Source organism: Lonchura striata, chromosome 5 (assembly GCF_050655825.1).
Source record: "Lonchura striata isolate lonStrDom1 chromosome 5, ASM5065582v1, whole genome shotgun sequence".
Classification (NCBI taxonomy): domain Eukaryota; kingdom Metazoa; phylum Chordata; class Aves; order Passeriformes; family Estrildidae; genus Lonchura; species Lonchura striata.
Genome location: NC_140707.1, coordinates 56270259 through 56286503, shown reverse-complemented (window position 1 = coordinate 56286503; position 16245 = coordinate 56270259). Strand labels below are relative to the sequence as shown.

The window sequence follows — 16245 nt, the reverse complement described above, 5'->3', positions numbered from 1 at the left end:
GCTTAAATATGGATGAGTGTTCCAGTTAGATTATTTTTTGTTTTTGATGTGATGTATATGTTGGTGTTTTGCTATGTTAGACCAAGTCACTCCACTTTCCAATGTTTGTGTTTCAGAAAAGCAGCATAACACATGTTATCCTTACTACAAGAACTGAGTGCTCCAAAAGAAAGAACTAATGATTTCAGTATTAACCATACCTTTTCCTTCTTTAAATACCTACATATATTTTTTAATGCAGAATGGCACAAATGCACCTATATTTGAAGAATATAAGCACTAATCAAATTTTTGCAGTACTAAGTCTTGTTTTGAGTAATGAGAAGAAATGCCAAAGGGATATGGAGGCTAGATATCAAGGAATAACACTATAATATGTTTGTGCTCATTTTTCTAGAATGGTAGGAGCATACAGGTTAGAACTTCTAAATGTAGGCCATGTACATGCACTCTACAGAACTCGCTGCCTTCATCAGGAGGAGAAATCACTCATTTTGTTGCTCTTGTTCTTTTCATCTCTAACATCTGTAGCTCTGTGCATTAAAGTGTTGTATATAGTCCATTTTCAGTATTTGCAGAAATCACTGAAAAATTAAGGAAAGATAATAATCAAATACAACTAATGATTTTTATTTCTTTTCCTCCAGGGATTTGTCACTGGAGGAAAGGATGGGGTAGTAGCTCTCTGGGACGATACCTTTGAACGTTGTCTCAAAACTTATGCCATCAAAAGGGCTGCTCTGGCTCCTGGATCCAAAGGTAACACAGGCTTTTTCCTATGTTTTGTTCTAATTTTAAAGTACTTTCTTTAGAAATCTTTGTGAAATTGAGTAAGAGAGAATCCACATTTTACATAATAAATACTAAAATAAATTTTTTTAAAGCTTTATTGATTCTAAGTAAGTAATTCTTCTGTTGGGACTGGAGTTGTGTATTGTAGGGTCTGTTTGCACATTTGGTGGATGCAGATCATAATATTTAGTTTACTATTAGCCTAAATTAATTGATTCAGCTGTAAGTTTCTTATCATCCAGGGTTTTCTTGCTTTGTCTTGTTTTTATTGAAGTGGCAAGCAAAAAGCCTCTTATATTTCTGATCATGAAGTATCTTACCTGTTCTTTTTTATTACAGAAAAAGGAATGAATTCAGAATTGTGGTTAGTTTTGTAAGATATTGGTAGTTAATTTTCTTTAAATGCATATGTCTTTTGAAATAATTAAAGAACATTTTCATTCCTACTTTTCCCATTTCTACCACTTATTCTTGATCTTAATGCTAATTTACAGTTCCCTGTATTTTCATTCTGGATAGTTTTTCTCTTCCATCCCCTTCCCTTAAAATTATGTTTGCTGTCTTGTAAAGTACATTATTTGATTTTCAAACATGATGAATGTAAATACTTATTAATGAAAACATTGTACTCCAGAGTGTCTCATTCTCCTGGCTTGTTTACAAAAAGCTAGAATTGGAGGTACCATAATTGGTAGCAATATAGTGTTATAGTTGATAACTAACATGCACAGAGTCAAGCCTATTATCTTCTTGATGTATTGCTAAATCCTCACAAATGAATCCAGCCATGTTGTTTCATGCAGGAATGTTTTCTACAGTAAGAGAGTAGATTTTTCTACAGTGAGAATGTACTGTGCGTAAGTGTGAAAAATCCTCTTTAAGGCATAATTGAGAATCCTATCTTCTAACATGTTATTGTTCTAGGTCTCCTCTTAGAAGATAATCCTTCTATACGTGCCATATCGTTAGGACATGGTCATATTCTAGTGGGCACAAAGAATGGTGAAATATTGGAGGTGGATAAAAGTGGACCAATAACTCTGCTGGTTCAGGTATGTTTTAAATAGCAGTCAGATATTTCTTACCACTAACATGATTTTATTTCTCAAGTAAGGACTTGTGCAATAAGAAGCACTTTAACTACTAATGAAGTTAGTGAATTACTATCACTTTTAGTTAGACTAAACCATTATGACTCCTTAATGAGCAAGATAGGACAAGGAATTTCATTACTAGTTTGTCCAATGAGTTCATCCATCCAAAGAGACCAAAATCATATATGTGTTTTGAAAAAATAAGAAAAGTGTATGAAATAGTGGATCCTCCTCCAAATTCCTATTTTTAAGAGTTGTCTCCTTGTCATTTGTTTTGAGATTTTACTTGTATGTAAAAAATTTTGCTATACCAAACCACTGTATTGTTTAAGCTTGACTACTAAACAGATTTTTACATTGCATCAGTATAGTATTTTCTTTCATAGTTAAGTAAAAATCTCTGGACTCTCTCCTCTCTGAGTAGCCAGTGTAATACATAAAGAACTATATTTGTTAAAAGAAAATATTAGAACCTAAGGTAAAGAAAAACCTAGTTCACAGAACAGTTTGGGTTGGAAGGGGCCTTTAAAGTCCATCTTGTCCAAACCCCCTGCAGTAAGCAAGGACATCTTCAAAGAGATCAGATTGTTCACAGCCCCATGCAATCTGACCTTGGATGTTTCTGGGGATGGGGCATCTGCAACATCTCTGGGCAAGCTCTCCAAGTTTTACCACCCTTGTCATAAAAAATTTCTTTCTTCTATCTAGTCTGAATCTATTATCTTCTACTTTAAACCCATTACCCCTTGTCCTGTCACTACAAGCCTTACTAAAAAGTGTCCCCATATTTCTCATAAGCCCCCTTTAAGAGGCTGCAACAAGACCTCCCTGAAGCCTTCTCTCCTCTGGACTGAGCACCCCCTCCTCTCTCAGCCTGGCTTCACCTGCTGAGGTGCACTCAGTCCCACTGCCCATGCCCCTGACACACATGTGTGTGAGGATTATTTTGCAGAAGCTTTCTGTAAAACAAATTACTATAATTTTGCACGAGTAGCAGAGTGAATATTTTCAGGCATTCTGTGGTTTTATTCAGATATTTATCATCCTCTAAATAATGAGTATCCTTTTTTTTTTTTACTTTCATAAATGTATTATTTAATATTTTAATTCGAAGTAAAAAGAAATCTGATTCATTGTGTTTTTTCAGGGTCACATGGAGGGGGAAGTTTGGGGTCTAGCTACTCATCCTCATTTACCTATTTGTGCCACTGTAAGTGATGACAAAACCTTAAGAATATGGGATTTATCTCCTAGCCATTGTATGTTAGCTGTTCGCAAATTGAAGAAGGGTAAGATGCTTAGTATGAAAAATATTTACTGATGAAATTGACATTTACAAGCATTATGAATCTTTTGAAAGCAGAATAAATTTCTTTCTTTGTTCAATTATTTTATTAATGCTATGTTCACAAGTTATGTAGCCTTTAAGCTAATGAATCTGCACAAAAAAAATTCTGTATAGTGCTGTATTGAAGATTATTTGCACTTGTAACTTTTTAAAGTCAGTGAATTAATAATAAAAGTTGAGTCAATTACATAAATGCTATGTTGCTTATAATATTGCAAGGCTTTTTTGAGACTTTGAATCTAAAAATTTTTGGAAGAAATCTTAGAAGGAATGTTGTAATTTTCTTTGTGAATGTTTGAAGGATCTGGAATGTCAATAAAAGAGAAATCATAAAATTTTTACTAGTTCTTTAGGAAATAAATAAATCCTATTTTGACAGATGGAAAATCTGTTTTAAGTGACATCATATAACATGATTTTTTCAGGATTAGATGAAACTGGCCCTGACAAGCTTATAATTCTGTGTATGCTTTGCTAGATAAAGGAACACAGTAGGCTTTATCTGTTTGCCATTCAGCAATGCAGTTTGATTCAAACATGAGGGGAAGCTTAATTGAAGATGATTTAGATTGACAAAATAAATGTAGAAGAGTTACAAGCTCACATAAGCAGGGATTGAACAAGGAAGTTTCCAGTTGGTGAACTCTGCTCAAGTTTTAAAGCTGATATTAATATATTTAAGAGTACTTTTGGCAAAAAAAGTCTCTATTTGCTGATGAGACACATTTTGAGATTTTTTGGCAATCTTAAAAAGTTCCTGTGTACTGTACAGAAAAAGATGTCTACTTCTGCAGACTGAGTAATGGAATTGGAATACTACTTGTTAATTATAAAAAGCAGATCCAGGGACTGTAAGAAAAATGTATGTCAGGAGTAACTTAAGGAACAGAAGGCTCAGGATGTTGTTAAATGCAGGGTGACAATTACATGTGATAGTGAGGTATTTTCCCCAAGACATAGTGCAGTATTCAATGGAAATTACAAGGCAAAAATCAGGATATTTTTGGTGTACATTTCTCATCTGTGTTCAGCTGACTACAATTAAACTAAAAGTTGAGAATGAAGAAAGGAACTACAGGATAATAAATGCAAAGCCTTGTGACGAAGCCATCTAAGTAGAGGATTTCTCTCTCCAGGTTAATCAGAGAAACAAATAGTAGGGGAAAATATGTGTGTTAACAGAAATTCGGGCATGAAAACAAATCTATATAAGCTGACCATACATAAATTTAAATTGGAAATGAAACTGTTTTTCAAACAACACTGGCATGTTTATTGGAGGGATTCTTTGACTTATGTGTTATTTTTTGTGATAGCAAATGACTGAATAGTGTGAATCCAGAGGATCTTTTCCAGCTCTGTTCTCCTTATCAAAGCAAATGATAACAAACAGGCAGCACCAGATAAAAGAGGGAGATCAAGTTAGAAATATACAGACAATAGTGATTAATCGGTATTACTAATGTAGAACAGATATCAATTAATATGCAAATCCTAAGATTCTGGGCCAGTGTACCTATTTTTATGCTGTCACAACTTGGAAATTATTTTGGCACCATCTGGAAAACTTCCTTGGAAGTTTTCTAGGATAAGAATAGCTTTCCTGTACTAATGGAAAAATGGATCTGAAAGAAGGATGATAATGCACTGTAAATGTATCTGAATGCAATTTCTTTATTTCTCACAGGAGGCAGATGTTGCTGCTTTTCTCCTGATGGAAAAGCATTAGCTGTTGGCCTCAACGATGGAAGTTTTTTGATAGTTAATGCAGATACCCTGGAGGATTTGGTCTCTTTCCAGCACAGGAAAGATGTTATTTCAGAAATCAGATTTTCTCCTGGTGAGTGATTTCCTTTTTTGAAATGAAAATTTTAATACCAAGGTTGTTCAAGTAAGACTTATCACATTTAAGAGATAAAAGTAGTGAAGATTTGTAGTACTTTTAGATGTAATAAATAGGTCAGTAAAACTAATACTACCATTTTGAAAGACCATGGTGTGACATCCTGTGTTGCTTGCTTAAGGATGAGATTATTGGAATAGGTTTGCCTATAGTAATACAGCAGCCAGTTTGAAATCGTGACTATCCAGCAGCTCCATAGGGTTACACTTTATAAGCTGCATAAGTTTGACACATCACTGATGTTACTCTTATCTAATAAGAATACTTGAAACTGATGTGTCAGAAACTTCTGGCAACTTTTTTTTCCTTATTTTTCACCTCTTAACACTCTCAGTGAGGCTAGGGTTTTTTTCCGACATTATAGCTCATATTTTAGGAACTCAAAATTCATACCCTACTTTAGTTAAAACACTCATCTATTGGAGAATTTGATGCAAATTACTGATACCAATTCCCATACAACATTACTTTCTGATTCCCTAAACCTTATTATTCTCTGAATACCATAAATGCTTAAAATTTCTGCAAATGGTTTTTATTGTTTGAAAATGCAATGATACCATAGTTTTATGTTTCATGATGATTATGTTATATAAAAATAAGTTTGTCAGAGAATATGTATAAATTAGCAAGCTGATATCAAAAAACTTCTAAGTTGCATATGGTTAAATTCCAGAATTCACTTGTGTTTAATATGAAGAGCACTAAAATCCTTTGAAAATATTTTGTGTTTGTACTGATGTGTTTCAGGGGCTGGAAAGTACTTAGCTGTGGCATCCTGTGACAACTTTGTAGATATTTACAATGTAATGAGCAGTAAAAGAGTAGGAATCTGCAAGGGAGCCTCCAGCTATATCACACACATGGACTGGGACATAAGAGGTAAGAAGCATTCATTGTAAAATGTACTGGAAGACTGATTACATTATAGACTAATAAAGTACATGTATAGTATGGATTTATGGTATCACTGACAGATTTGATTCTTCAGCTTATGAATATGCTCTCACAGCATCTGAATAAATATTAAACTCATGATTTTTACTGCCACATACGTATTTAGAAGTTGTGCAATTTGAAGTAAAATGGTTTGTCTCTATAGATTGGTTTGTTTGGATTTTTAAATACTCTTTCCTGTTTTATCATTTGATTTCACAAGGGCAGTTAGTGATAGAACAAGGGAGAAGGGCCTTCAGCTGAAGGAGGGCATGTTTAGATTAGATATTAGGAAGAAATTTTTTACTGTAAGTATGGTGAGGCTGCTCAGTGAGGTTGTGGATGCCCCATCCCTGAAGGTGGTCAAGGCCAGGCTGGATGACACTGAGCAACCTGATCTAGTGGCAGGAGTTGGAACTAGATGGTCTCTTCCAACCCCAAGGTCCCTTCCAACCCCAAACATTCTATGATTCTATGTTTTTACTCCTTTAATCATATACTGTATAATGTAAGTCAGTTACAAATCTGTAACTCAGGAATCCTTGTTGTCACACGTAGCAGAAAGACTGGATTTCCTGTGTTCCAGGGTACTAATATGTGATTAAAATAGTAAATTTAGTCCTGTGTCATTAAAAAGCAAGGCTGTGCAATTGTGCAATATGTTTGTTCATGTTCTTATTCCTCTACATAAATTCTGAAACAGTTTGATTTATTTTGAAAGAGTGTTGTAAGTTAGCTTCTTTGAGGATTTTGAAAAGGAAGAGGGCAGAAACACTGGTGAGAATTTCCCTCAGAAATGAAACTGTATAAAGGTGTAAAGAAGTCACCTGCTTGGGATCAGCTGGTGGCCAGGCAGCATCTGTGCTTCTCCATCCCAAAAGCACATGCATCAACAGCCAGTAATCATAAACAAGCTTTGAATTACCAGTACGTTACCCAGTACATTTTGTCTAACATCTGATGGACAGCCATAATAAGGAGAGAAAAGTGATGCATTAGTACAGTTTTCAAAGAGGGGAGAAAGGGTTGTGAATTTAAGGGGTCAAAGGAGTTATATCTCTTTAGAAGACCATACTTCCAGATCCATTATATATGTATGCAGTTTTTTACAATATAAAAAAAAATTGATGCAATGCTGTTAGCAGCAAAAAAGTCAAACTAACCATTTTTTTTTTGTTTCTGTAAAATGAAATCTTCTGTGTTAACATACAATATCTTTGTCATGTGTTTTATAGGAAAACTTTTGCAAGTCAACACTGGTGCTAAAGAGCAGTTGTTTTTTGAAGCTCCTCGGGGGAAAAAACAAACCATTCCAAGTTTGGAGGTGAGGAACTGTACTGCCTTCTTAACTTGCTTGCAAATTAGAGTTATGGTGCTGCCATCTATGCTACATAAGAGGGAATGATGTATAAACCTGTAATTTTGAACTTTTAAAATAATAAAGTATGTAGGGGATTTCACATTTTTCTCTTCTAGTAGGAAACAGGCATTTGGCTGATTTAGTAATGAAAATCTCACTAATCTTCTGTGTGTCTCTTCTGGTACCTAAACACCTTTAAAAACCTGTTGCAGATTACTTAACCTTGCTGTGGAAAACCTCATGTTTGCCTTTATATAACAATGTAATACAGTTTAGATAATACATATAGGCAAGAGCAGTGTATTGTAATTGTTTTATTTTCTCAAATATAAAGCATTGTCATAGAGCAGAGAGCAAAAATGGGTAATTTCCAAATTATATTTTCCATGGTATTGAAAGACTGTGTTGTAAAACATAATTTGTTTTCTTTAGCCTGAAAGGACAGCTAAGGTAAAAATTTTGAAAATACTTACTTAAGTTTTGGAATTTAAATTTCATAGAGTTAAAATTACAGGTCTAAAATGAAATTTTCAATGGTAAAAAAATAAGTTATTTATGTATTAAAATACTGTCTTTTAGATGTGATGTATCTTTCAGTGCAAGGATTTTTTCTCGAAATTGAATATGGAAGAAAAATGCCCAAGTATTCTTTGTCTCAAATGGGTTGTTTTGTAGGCAGAAAAGATTGGCTGGGCATCATGGACAAGTGTTTTGGGCTCTTGCTGTGAAGGGATCTGGCCAATAATTGGTGAAGTCACAGATGTAACTGCTTCATGCCTCACGAGTGATAGTAAAGTATTAGCCACAGGAGATGATTTTGGATTTGTGAAACTGTTTCGGTACCCTGCTAAAGTAAGTAATTTTCAGCCATTTATGGAAAGTATTTGTTTATAAATCTGCCTTTTCAAAACTGTGAAAATTCATCACTCAGAAGAAAAGAATGTTTTTATATTTTTCTCATTTTGATCAAAGAAAGCATTCAGTGTTACATTGCAGTTTGCAGTGCATTAAACTTCCAATGAGTAAGAATGATTGTTCCAGGGCAGACTGTAGAGCCATCTGATGCAGTGAACTGCTGCTGACTGTGGCAAATTAATAGGAAAAACTTTAAGAATGAGAATGCTTTGGAAGACAATGAACATGTCTTTTTCACCTACATTGTATTAATGATTTTAAGGACCAATATTAGTATTTTTTTTTCCCAAGACGAAGACCTTTAATAGTATTTAATCACACATCATAGAAAAACCATTCCAGAAGCACATTGTATTTTTACTTCTCTTCAAATACCTCTAGTTTTCCTGTTTGTTTGGTGATAAACTTGTCTTCAATTTTGAAATGTTGGCATGCTAAGTCAGTGCACAAGTACTGACTCAAAATATGCTATGGGATTTTTATTCCAACTCAGATTATTGTCTCTCTTAGAAAAAGTGATCCAGTGTTTATTGCTGGAATCTGTTTATGAACTAACTCTTCCATGGTTGATATGAAGATAAGGTAAACATTTCATGAAATTGCTGTAGGAGGGGCACTTGGCAAATCATGTTACAATCATACGAAATACAAGATAGCTGGAGCATGAACTGTAAAGAAGCTAAGATGATGTCATTGTGCTGGCAACATATTTCAGTTTTGTCTAGCAGACTGGGTAAATTTGATCTTTGCCTTCTCTTTCCCCTTAGGGAAAGTTTGGAAAATTTAAGAGGTATGTTGCTCACAGCACCCATGTGACGAATGTGCGTTGGACCTACGATGACAGCTTGTTGGTCACTGTGGGAGGAGCAGACACCTCCTTAATGCTGTGGACTTACGAGATGGAAGGACATCGGGATAGCAGGCAGTGTGACAGTGAGGAGTCTGATCTAGATTCTGAAGAAGATGGAGGTCAGTAATAATTTATACAACTAGTTGAATTATGCTATTGCAAGAAGATTTTATTAATGGAAAACTGAAAATTTGGAAATAATTTATGGATTGTTTCTATCTTAAGTAACAAATACTCTTCAAAAATGTTAAATAAAATCTGATTTTGGGGAAAGGACTAATAAACTGCTGTGAAGAAAATTATAAGTGTTTGAGTTACTGCTTTGAGTCAGAGTACATAAAGAGACTCTTGATATCTTCTAAATGAAAAATATTAAATATCAATTATATATAGCTACCCAAAATCTATATTTAAAATAGAATCATCACAGTTGGAATTTGGTCACTAATTCTTAAGAAATTATATTGAAATCTGTATAATGTGAGACCACAGTTATCTTCATGTTATAATAGCATCTGCTTCCATAGCATGAAAACATAGAAGCCTGAAGTAGGCTTATGTTTATGTATCTATTTCAAGGTCACAATATCAGTAGTTCTAAAGTGTTAATTGTATTTTGTAGCATTAACTTCTGCTGTTTTTTCCATACTTATGTTTTCTTTTTCATGTTACAATTCCAAGGGTTTATGAGCCTCCAGACTTGTTTTCTCTTCTCCCAAGTGCGGTTTTTCCTCCTTGTCAGTTCCTCAGTGTTCAAGTGTTATTAAACTATCACTGCTTCTCATTAGCTCTGTGTAATAAATTAACTTCAGCTGTCACTAAAACATGCTAAATGACCAAAGAAATACATTAAATGTTAAAGACATATTAAACATTCATTGGAAAAGAATTTTTCATCACTGTCTTCATAAAAGTACGGAAGAATACACAAAGTAGTTTAATTGCCTATAGAAGGACTTGTCAGCCTTTAACTTTCTTAGTCAAAAATTGCAGTTTGGAGTTTCTGTTCAGCCTCTGCAAGACCTGTTAGACATCTTAGCCCTGTAATCTTCCCTAGGCTCTACTGCTTTACACAGAACCCTCTTAAGCTGTGTGTTCAAAAGTACTCTAAAAGAGAGCGAGGTGTGTGAAGATTTACAAGAAAAGATATTGACATCTGTAGCCCCAAAAGTTTATCTAGGTCAGGTCCTATTAATTTCAGTTAGAGTTAACAAGTATTCACCATCACATTGTTGGTATTAGCAGTCTCTATCTTTGAAAAAACAAAATAATGGAGAGTAAGTAACAACCCTGTATCAACTGAGCTTTTCCAACATGTTTATTTTACTATAGTAAACATCATCTTGCTGGCCCTTAGCATTATGTAGGAATCTTGTGCAAACCTATAGATCCATGGTAATGGATGGATCCTGGAACTGAGAACAACCAGGACTGAATCTTACAGGTCTTAAAAGCAGGTATCAGGTAGTGAGGTTCTTTGTTAGTGATTGTAGTTAAGGCCAACCAAGCAGAAATGGGGTAGCTTTTAAAGTCCCTTGACCCTTTAATAATTTTTTTCCTGTAAAGGTATTGTAGGGAATTCTTTTTCTTTTAATCCCTTTTATTAACAATGTTCATGATTCCCAGCTACTTTCTTTCTATTGTGTTTTTGTTACTAATAATCCATGCTGTAATTGTTTATGTAATCTAGTACATTGTTGAAATCTGCATAAATTAAATTGTTGTTCTTGTACCTTATTTTGGTTTGATACTCTTCCCTCTGGTTTTGTTAGGTTATGACAGTGATGTGACAAGGGAAAATGAAATTAATTACACCATCAAAGCCTTATCAACAAACATTAGACCAATGTTTGGAATTAAGCCTCATCTGCAACAAAAGGAGCCAACATTAGATGAAAGGTAATTATTAAATTACAATTCTAACCAAAAAATCAACCTGAAAAGAATAGTAGAACAAAATTATATTGGAGTATTTAATTCTTAACTTAGAAGGATATGTATAAAAAGTATCTAAATACTTATTTGAAGGAAAAAAGAAAGGTAATCCAAAGGACTAGGCTGTATCTATTTTCAGGAAGCACAAAAGACTACAAACTATGTATGCATATTTTTATGTCTGGGGAGTTCCTTGAGATGATTGGGTTATTTGCTGGTGTTTACTAATATGTTCTTTTTTGGAAACTGAAGTACTGACTGGTAGTTAGTGATGGCATTATAGTCATGAGCCTGTAGGATTGTTTTAATGAAGGACAGTGCTCTGTTTTTTATTTCTGTCAACAAACTGCTCTGAAAAAAAGTAGTTCTAATTGCTCCTTGCATTGCTTTAGTCTCCACATAACTTCTACCTTCCATTGAAAAATTCTGTCCACAATGGTTCTGCAGTTTTTGTTAATGAATCTTGGAAAATGGAGTTGTTTGCTTCACAGTGTTAGTTTTATATCTTGCTTCACTATTGTGTGCTTTAGAAGAGAATAGGATAGGGAGCAGACTACAATAAACCCAGAAAATACAGTAAATGAAAAATAAAAACAATTTATAACCTCTGGAACATTATCTGTGGTAGAATCTGCAGCTAAGCATGGGACCCTGTAAGTTGTTTGTTGCACACCAAACTGATGTGAGGAAAAAGAAAGGAGGGATTTCTAATATGGCAATTGGGGAATGCTGATACTAAAGAAAGGGAAGTGAGGAAAACAAAAGAGTGTAACAGAGTGTAAGGATATGGGGAAATGGGAGAGTAGAAAGTTTTGCAGGAATGTGAGGAATTTTGTGTCAATATTTATGCCTCTTTCCACAGTAAAGTTGGAAAGTCTGTGATACACTTCTTGAGAAATGCAGTGTGACTTTTGTGGGAGTTTCATATCATCTTTTGTTTTAAAGTTGTTTTGCTGTAGGAGAGAGTGGGATGCCTGTGTATAAAACTGTGTTTCTCTGCCTTGCATTTATGAGAAATGGTCTTTCTCTTTTTTAATTAGATGTATTTGATGTGGAAATCAAAAAGAAATAATTTGCATGGCATGAAAGCTTTGATTAAAGATTTTTTTTCCTTTTTAATGAAATTGTAAACCTCTTGGTTTTGTTTTTTTTTTTCAAAAGCTCTTTCTGGAAGCTGAGTGAATTGTATTTTTCAGTTTCAGATAAATTACTAAGATAATTAATTTTGTAGTAAGGTAATAAAATTTTGATTCAGAATAAAAAAAAAAGATCATGAAAGAATCCCATTACCTGCATTGTTAAAAAGTTTGGGGCCCTAAAACTTCAAAGATATATTTTTTTTATGAAGAATAAAACCAGACTATGGTTATTGTGTATATTTTGACTTCTGTTCTGATGTTAATATTGTATAAGACTGATAAATGTTTTAGAAATGTTTTAGTCTACGATCATAGATACTAATTTTTATTTTATTTTTATTATTTTATTTTTATTTTTGCTTCCTATGAAGGCAGGGGGTAGTAAGGTAAGTTCATGTACATGAAGTCCAGGATTAATTGCATTTTAATAACGTCAGCTGCTTGGGAAAGTAGTTACAATTTGCAACAGAAATGAGGGATTTACCTCTTTGCTATTAAATAGTAGCATGTTAATAGGTAGAAAAGGGTCAAGGGACAAAACGTAAGAGCAGTTCTCACTCTGAGTGGAAGTGAGTGAATATTAGAATATTTGGGAGGAGGTGATCAAAGCTCATACTCCTTTCCGCAGTACTTTGGAGTGGCTAAGGAGCAGCTTGACTTCACTCTGTGAGCCCGAGAGCTTGCCCAGGTGCTTGTGGATGTCTGCAGCACACAGTTAGAGGTGCAGCATGGAAGAGGCTGCAGGGAGCACCTTGCACAGGTGCCTGGGGTGGTCTGTGAGCAGCATCGTGCTGGAGCTGATGAAGCTCAGGGCTGGAGGGAGCAGCCTGGGCTGCAGCACTGTGCCAATGCGCTTGTGCTGCTGGAGGACCCGAGCTGCTGGGTCCAGCTCGCGCTCCTGCATCGGGTTAGGAACTTCTGCACCTGCTCTGTTTGCAGTATTTGCTCATGCACATACTTAGATTTGCAGCACAGCAAGCCCTTAGGCTGTTAGGCCACCCTTCAGACTTGCAGACTGAGCCTCCGTGACTGAACTCCAGATTTCATTCAGGTTCAGTTGGTCTAAGGCTTGCTTGCAGTGGTAAATGCCAGGTCTGCTAATGATGTAATGTTCTCTAGCAGTGAAATTGCCATGCTATATCACTGAAATTGCAATACTTAGTTTAACTTCTACTGGAAACACAAAATGGCACTGCTGTGAGACAGCACTTTGGTTGGTAATTTGAATTATTTATCATTTCTGAATAATAATGTTTATAGATAATATTTTTTATGTGAAAATATGTGTAGTGTGTGTCTAATTTGGTTGTGTAATAGCATTATGGATACTCAGCAGCACAAAATACATTCGAAAACTGTTTCTATCCTTTACTAAGAGTTCTTTCCTAGTATGTTTTTGTGCTAGGTAAATTACTCTGAAAAAAAGTCTATCATGGTTGATTTTCAAAACACTTCTGACCCTGCTACTCCCTGAATTGCACTGCACTGAAGGCTGGGAGATGCCTCTGGAGAATAATGCTCCAGTCTTACCCTGTTCTTATACTCCCTGAAGTTGGCTATTAGTGGCTGTGAAAGGGACACTGCTGTGGTTAATATACCTTACAGACAAATAAATGGCTGTACCAAGAGATCTCAAAATTAAACAACCAGGAGTTTCAGTTAAAATTTTTCACCATAATTTTTAAACATTTGCAAACAGATAAAACCATTACTCACTCCATGTGCTGAGATGCTGAGATCTCTTGCATGAATAGATCCCAATGGTTTATCTATTTTAAAGGTTTTTTTTTTCATTCTGCAAGCACTCCCAGGTATAATTCACAACCAGGTGTTGTGGCAAAACTGCTTCCAATTTTATTTATTTAGTTAGTTCCTTTTTCTTGAGTGTTTTTGTGTGTATAGGGAATATAGACAGATGCAGAAATAGATAACCTATTTTAGATCCTTATGTCTTCAAAATGGGAAGCAACCTAAAAAAATATTTACTAACTAGTAAATACTACAGATTGAGAAGTGAAGAAGTTTTTTTTTTATTATTCAATACAGACAGTAAATAAATCTAAATAGTGCTTCCAAGGCAGTGAGAGAGGAAGGAAACTGTTGAAATGAAGCATTTTTAATCCAAAGCTCACAATTATCACCTTGAATGAGAAGAATTGGTATTAGAAATTCTGAGATTTTATATGGACATCTTCCATATATGTCTTGGACAAATGAACAGAATGCAATTTCATTTTTCAGTTTGCCAGACTTATGATATGAATGTAAAAAATATGAATTCTGGAGCTCTTTTTGTAAAAAATCATCTTTATCTTCTCCTTTCATATTGTCAACTTGTGTGATTTGGGAGAGGGGAGAAGCCAGGAGTCAAAATGAAAAACTATAGCAAGGTACTTTGCACTAGCAGCTTCTTCTCTATGTTTACCATATTTGCAGGATAAATTAGATTACAGTAAAATTTAAATTTAAACATCAACTTAAAAAAAATCCTGTTTTAGAAAACAGGGCTTTTTGAAGCCAACCTTTTTGCTCATTGGAATATTCATTAGTGCAGGGCATTAACCTTAGGACTGAAAACCCTGAAATTTCAGATTTCATTCTTTCCAATCATAAATTTAGTTATTATTAGTTGCTTATATTACAAGCTGTACATTGGAACAATATGATGGAAAAGAATGGTGTCCCTTTACCAGTTTGAGGTAATTATTTTTTCCTCTCAGAGGTGAGCTAAAACCCAGGTCTTTGAAGAAGTGAAAAAGCCAATTACCAAAGTATCAAGGTTTACCAAATAATCTCAATTTTGAATGCAAAGAAAAAAACCTGTTCACTTTGCAACTAAAAATAAATGTCTAGAGACACAATTGCATGGCCTAGGGATGAGAGTTGGAAGATTTGCATTTGGCTTTTAATCTGTGTAGATTGGTTTTATCAACAGAATCCAAGAAGGCCTTGCTTTACTGTGAAAAATATCTGGAAGTATTTGAATTCTGTGCTCCTTGAAGAATTGCATGCTATTGATGCACAGCCTGTTCAAGCTACATTTGGATTTTATTGTGTGAAAGGTTTAGTTGTTTCCTATAGGAATAAATAGTGCATCAGTTTTGCACTGCAAAATAAAGTTAAAACTAATTAGAAGACATTCAGTAAAATCCACTGTTTTCAGTACGGGAAAAAGTCAGTCTCTAAATTGGTGAGTTGTTAACATTGTGTTCTTAATTTTTAGGATTTTTTTTCCTAAATTATTCCCTATATTATTTTGCTTAACTTCTAAATGAAAAAAAATTAACTAGTGTTCATCTAGTGAAGTTGCTTAGTGGTTCTTAAAAAAGCTTATCAAACCAGTGGAAATGTACCAGCTAATCAAACTAATGTAAAGTGGCCATGCATACTACAAATACTAGGAAATAATCTGTACATTCCCACGTGCTTTAATTATTAATGAGGGGTTTTGGCTAGCCAAATTATAGGAATATTCCAACATACATGACTGAGGAAATCTATCCAGTGCAAAGTATCTTCAATCAACATAAACTGAATTAAGTAGTCATGAAAAAATAGCACATATCAGTAGTGCTCAGTACTCCACACATTCTGGTTAGCTGAGATAATTTTATTTTAGTATAAACGAATGTATTTTTGTGACTGAACTTGAACATCTGCCTTTAATAGTGAGTTGACTGTTCCATCCATCAGCTTATTTCAGGTGTTGTGTTTGCTGACTAAACACTTGGAATAGTTCAGAAGTTTTGGTCCCACTTCTGCTTTTTTTCTCTCTTTACAGTAGAATAATTCCAAAGAATTACATTCTCATGCCAACACATTTATAATTCCCATTTAAGTGAATGGAAATTTTCTATACAAATTCTATACAGGTTTATGTAGTCTATGAAGTGAATAATCCCCTTATAAAAAGAAGTATAAACCAGGAAGTCAGCAATAATTATCTATATGAATAATTCACTGGCACCTAACT

General features: G+C 34.4%; 1 protein-coding gene across 3 annotated transcripts in view; it reads left to right on the top strand.

Moving 5' to 3' along the window:
- Positions 1 to 16245, top strand: part of EML5 (EMAP like 5) — a 98559-nt gene that overhangs the window by 52101 nt on the left and 30213 nt on the right. For all 3 annotated transcript variants that reach the window (XM_085580628.1, XM_077783994.2, XM_085580627.1), the window contains exons 19-27: positions 648 to 759; positions 1717 to 1844; positions 3034 to 3175; positions 4922 to 5074; positions 5888 to 6019; positions 7309 to 7397; positions 8109 to 8285; positions 9116 to 9317; positions 10971 to 11097. In XM_085580628.1, coding sequence (XP_085436754.1) covers positions 648 to 759; positions 1717 to 1844; positions 3034 to 3175; positions 4922 to 5074; positions 5888 to 6019; positions 7309 to 7397; positions 8109 to 8285; positions 9116 to 9317; positions 10971 to 11097 — 1262 coding nt within the window. The remainder of the gene's footprint in view (positions 1 to 647; positions 760 to 1716; positions 1845 to 3033; positions 3176 to 4921; positions 5075 to 5887; positions 6020 to 7308; positions 7398 to 8108; positions 8286 to 9115; positions 9318 to 10970; positions 11098 to 16245) is intronic.